Source organism: Clavelina lepadiformis, chromosome 9 (genome assembly GCF_947623445.1).
Source record: "Clavelina lepadiformis chromosome 9, kaClaLepa1.1, whole genome shotgun sequence".
Classification (NCBI taxonomy): Eukaryota; Metazoa; Chordata; class Ascidiacea; order Aplousobranchia; family Clavelinidae; genus Clavelina; species Clavelina lepadiformis.
The window spans coordinates 9,174,179-9,179,259 of NC_135248.1; the positions used below are offsets into that span (position 1 = coordinate 9,174,179).

The following is a 5,081-nucleotide window of genomic DNA, read 5'->3' on the forward strand; positions in this document are numbered from 1 at the left end:
AAAAAGAAGAGCCAAAGCTCAGATTGACTTACCTTATTCAAATAGAATACCGACAAGGTGCTGCCGCAGTCTTTTATAACGTTTGTCATTTTTTGCTCTTGTTTCATTCAGCATACCCGCTATAACATGCTAGGTTTATTTAATGGGACTGCTACTAGGAGACAGCACTTTTGCTGGCTAATGGGTTTTAATAACAATATTACCAACAATGCTAATATTCCACATAAAGGTAAACCACGAATGAAAGGAAGAATCGTAAGATATTGTGCTCTTTTCCGACGTCTTGATAATTTTTTTTATTGCCCTTTTCTAAGGGAGCAAAACACTGCAGACTCCATAACTGTGTCAGCTGCAATTTAGTTATTGTTTTTCGTTGAGAAAACATGAAGCCAGAGCCTCCTACTTTCAACTTACCTCGAGAATGTGTAGAATGACATCAAACTAACTTGCTTTTGTTTTAAAGTCATCTTCAGTACTGACTTTGGCAAGCTTTGCAGTTGACGACGGCACGGGGCTTAGAGGAAGGTATGGGAAATAATATCTAGGTGGAAAGACACGAAAAGCAAAGCGCTGGCCGGAACAGTCACCGGCAGCAAAGTGACGAGCCGTCAGGGGGTTCATCGGACTGAACGAGACATCCCGACGCGGATGATACTCACAATGACATCCTTAACGACTGGAGATCGATCCACGACAAGACTGCTGGTGCATACGGGACGTAAAGCTTTTCGCACTGCTTTAGATTGATTTGAAGATAAAAGAAGAGCCAATTGGTTTGTTTATTTGCACGCTAATTCTTAACACGCAAATAATGAAAAAAACAAACAAAAAATACACGGAGCAAAATATGAAAACACACGAAAAACAATTATTTGAACAGTATAGCTTTTCGGTTCATGATTTTCAAATTGATACCAAAGGTGACCCACCTTCACTTTTTATAATCACACATAGCAACATGATCGCAATCAATTACGAAAAACACCATTTGTTTATGTGCCATGCGGCAATGCTTGACAAAATATATACATAGTCGAAAAAACTTTAAAGGCACGAGCATAGCGATGTAAAGACAATATACAGCACAAATTAAACTACGATTGAGTTTACAAGATTACGGTGGCATTAAATCATTCAATTTAAAAGCGGGGTCCAAACGCAATTCGAGCCTCCCACCTTCTACCATTTGATTTATTCTGTATTTAAAGGCCCGGTCTATGCTTGTCACCAATTTGTCAAGGGGTGGAGGAGATTTGTTCTCATATATAAATTTGTTTCTACTTTTCCATAATTGGTGTTTAACCATGGTGATTAATGTGCTCAAAGTCTGGTCCGTTATTTCGTTTTCGATCCGTTTAAAGTTAAAACTTTCCAAGTCTTCGACTTTTGTCATAGCCGGGTTGAGGTTGGCGAATTTTTGCGCAAACATTTTTACTGTAACCCAAAGTCGCTTTATCTTTTCGCATTTTCGGAAAGTGTGGTAGTCGGTATCTGGACCAATGCCGCAAAATGCGCACGATGTATCAGAGTTAATTTGGAAAATACCGCATTTTCCCCTAAAGGGTAGTAGATTCCATGCGCATCTGTAGTTGAAGGTTTTCAAATAATTTGGTAAAAACGGGTTATGAATCCTAGTCCATTTAACTCGGTTTTTTTCACTCGACTGCGTTTCTGGAGTGCTTTCTTTGATTACACTGTGCTGCGTTTGAAAATTTTTTTTCATAGGTCAAAGATGTTTTAACTGTTTCTGAATCGATTTTTTGCGCTGAACTCAAAAATGCAACCAGTTTTTTTCAATCAGGTCAAGTTTTTTTTCTATCACATATTTAATTATGCTAGCTTTGGTCATTATTGTGCACAAAGAAACTAATTTCTGGGGTAGCTTAATTGGTCATGCATGTTGTCAATTTTCGCAAGATGGTATTTTTATTTGAATGTAAGGTTTTTGCAATGACAGCCATTTTAAATACTAAAAAAATATAATGACACAGTTGAAATAAAGGCACTTACAACTAACCAAGAAAGCTTCCTAACACATAATTTTGTTCAACGGCGCTCAACTTAAAAGTAGAAGTTAATATGTTACACTATAGACACGTAAACACTTCACATCACAAATGTGTTTTAAATGTGAAATACTTGCCAACATCAATGTGTGAAATAAAAATGAAGTGTTCGAAATAGCTTAACACAGAAAGCGTTGTGCGGCACATGATGATATTACGACGTTAAATGCAATAACAATATAAATACAAATGATTTATGCTGACAAAAAGTGTTGCTTCAAAGATTTTCTTCTATGTGTGGTATTGGGAAGATCTCTTTTTAAGCACCAACAGTAATCTGCAAGCATGTTTACATCCCAGTATCCTTGGTACCTTTCTTCCATATGGCGAAGGTCTTGGTGGAATCTCTCTCCCTGTTCTTCGCTGTAGTCACCACAGTTGTCAGGAAAGTAATCTAAATGCGAACTCAGAAAGTGCATTTTTACAGACATCCGGGCTCCAAGGGATTGAAAACTTTCAAGCAGCTCTTTAACCTGTGCTTCATAATCAGGGCTTCTATGCTTTCCAAGGAAGTTTGAAATTACTGCTCGAAATCCTGTCCATGCTCTTTTTTCTACTGCACTCATGTGTGCAGTAAAACCTTCGTCTTTCATCAGCTCACGGATCTGTGGCCCATCAAAGACTCCTGCTCGTAGCTTCGCTTCAGAGATACGGGGAAATTTCATTTGTAAGAACTTGAAGGTTGGGCCATCCTTATCAAGTGCTTTGGTATAGTTTTTCATGAGACCAAGTTTAATGTGGAGAGGTGGCAAAAGAATATTTTGTGGATCAACTAAGTAAGCAAATTTGACATTTTTAAAACCAGGTGTAAAACTTGTTCTGGGTGGCCAGCTAATTTGTGTGTAGTGGCGATCATCAGCCCTCGAGTCCCACAGACACAAAAAACATGGATGTTTAGTGTAACCGGCCTGTAACCCAAGAAGTATTGAAATCATTTTTAAGTCTCCACATATTTTCCATTTGTGTTGGCTATACTGAAGAGATTTCAAAAGGAATTTCATGTCTTCATAGCATTCAGTGAGCTTCACTGAATGTCCAACAGGAACAGAACCAATCTTATTGCCATTGTGTAGTAATACTACCTTCAAACTCTTTACAGATGAGTCCAAAAACAATCGCCATTCTGCCGAACTGTAGACTATGCCCAAAGATAATATTAATCCTGAAACATCTTGACAGTATACTAGGGAATGGTCTTCGTCATAATTGAAATATTTTCTAAACTCTTTATCTCTATACCGATACCAGAAATATGTGGTGCATGGAGCTAGCAAGTTGTTCTCACGTAGTCGTGATCCTAGGAGCTGAGCGGATTCTTTGGTGAGATTTAAATCTCGTGTTAGGTCATTCAGCTCAGGCTGTGTAAGAGGCTTCGGTTGGCTTGTACTTTGCTCTGCATCCCATGTGTCTTGTTCACTTGCTTTGCTCTCTGCAGATGAAGAACACTCCATTTCACTTATTTCTCCAGGTGGTTCTGGAACAGGAATACCAGGGCCATGTGGTACTGGTTTCATGGCTGAAGAAACATCAGGGTACTTCACATGTTGTTTGTTCTTCCGGTTTATTCCTAAAATGAAAAAGAACACTTTTACTCTTAAATCAAGCAATTAATGAAAATGCCTCCATACAGTGCAAGTATCAGCATACCTTGTAAGTTGGTCATGCAAAAATAACAATCAGTGACATGGTCTTTTCCTTCTCTCCATACCATAGGAATACCAAAAGGAAGGCTCTTTATTTTCTTTAGGCTCCATAATCTCAAGTTTTTAACGCAGGCTTTACAACATATGTGCGGAGCAAATGCCTTGTCCTGATCGCCTAGTTTTACTCCAAAATACGCATAATATGCTTTCTTAACAAACTGCGTAATTTTTGCTTGGCGACTGCGCAGGGTGACCTTGCCACATATGTAACAGAACCTGTCTGGATCGTTTTTGCACTTTCTCATTGTACAGTACTGTAAAAACAAATCATCTAAACTGCACACTAAACTAGCCTGTAAAAACAAGTTCAGAAGTTTAACTTTTCAAGCACCAGGTGCATTCGTTATGTTCTTCTCATTGTGATGTCACTCAAGTTTCATCAAAACTTAATTCAAAAGCTAAATCATTTTTATGACACCACAAATCTCAATCGCAAACGCTGAAAGCTGAAGTTGTCAAAAATTTCAAATGCAATTTGCAAAAAAACTAGACCTGATTGAAGAAAACGGATAACAGTTTTGGATTCAGCATCAAAAAGTACACTAAGAACCGTCAATACTTTAGTAACCTAAAAATTAACGCAGCACAGTGTTATTCGTCTATACGTGTTTCCTAATTTTGGACTGGCTAAATCAACTTTACTTAGTTTGTATTTTTCAACAATTTCCCGGATTTTCCAATAATAGGGACTTGGTTGTGCGATGTGCGGGATATTGTTTAGTTTTTGAACATCAAGTACATTAGCTAAAACGTGTCCTAATTGGTACTCCACATATCTATCATGTGTTGACATTGGTTCGTTCATTACCCTGCCGAGGCAATACTTTTGTATAGATTTGACATAAGTCAGATCGGCGTAGACTTGTATGTTTGGCATTCGGTAGCCGCCTTCTAACTTATTGCGTTGTAAAATATCGATGGAAACAACTCTTTCTTTGCCTTGCACGTATTGCAGAACATGATTATTTAATTTCCCAATTATATCTCGATCTGGAGGGTATGTTTTGGCAACCTGAGTAATTACTGGCAGGATTTTTGATTTTAATAAAACTGCTTTAGCTTCATAGGTGGCATAGTTTGTGCTCAAACTTTTTAGTTGCTCTTTTACCCTTGGAATTAAGTTTTCCCATTGTTGGCGTTCTATAACGTTTCCGATTTCATATCCCAATAACTCTATACTTGTGTTTGTCCAGGATAGTTTGGGCAAGAGTGGGTTGTCTACCGGCTGATTCACAGCTAATCCTTTGGTTTTAGCTTCATTTAAGGTTAAGCCAGATGCCTTTGAAAATCTGTCGACTAAATCGAGCGCGAG

At 38.1% G+C, this 5,081-nt stretch overlaps 1 protein-coding gene across 1 annotated transcript; it reads right to left on the reverse strand.

Annotated features, from left to right (window-relative positions):
- Window positions 1-1,677: 1,677 nt before the first annotated feature.
- LOC143471036 (uncharacterized) lies at window positions 1,678-4,345 on the reverse strand. The gene is made up of 2 exons (XM_076969363.1): window positions 3,714-4,345; window positions 1,678-3,633 (listed from the first exon to the last, which is right to left on the reverse strand). Exons 1-2 carry the CDS (start codon window positions 4,012-4,014, stop codon window positions 2,261-2,263), a joined length of 1,674 nt encoding a protein of 557 aa, XP_076825478.1. The 5' UTR covers window positions 4,015-4,345; the 3' UTR covers window positions 1,678-2,260.
- Between the last annotated feature and the right edge of the window lie 736 nt (window positions 4,346-5,081).

Excerpts from the sequence above, each read along its gene's own strand:
- LOC143471036 (XM_076969363.1), bottom strand. The coding sequence starts at position 4,014 with ATGAGAAAGTGCAAAAACGATCCAGACAGGTTCTGTTACATATGTGGC. Across the intron at positions 3,634-3,713 it reads TTGCATGACCAACTTACAAG|GAATAAACCGGAAGAACAAA; the intron begins GTATGCTGATAC and ends TTTTCATTTTAG.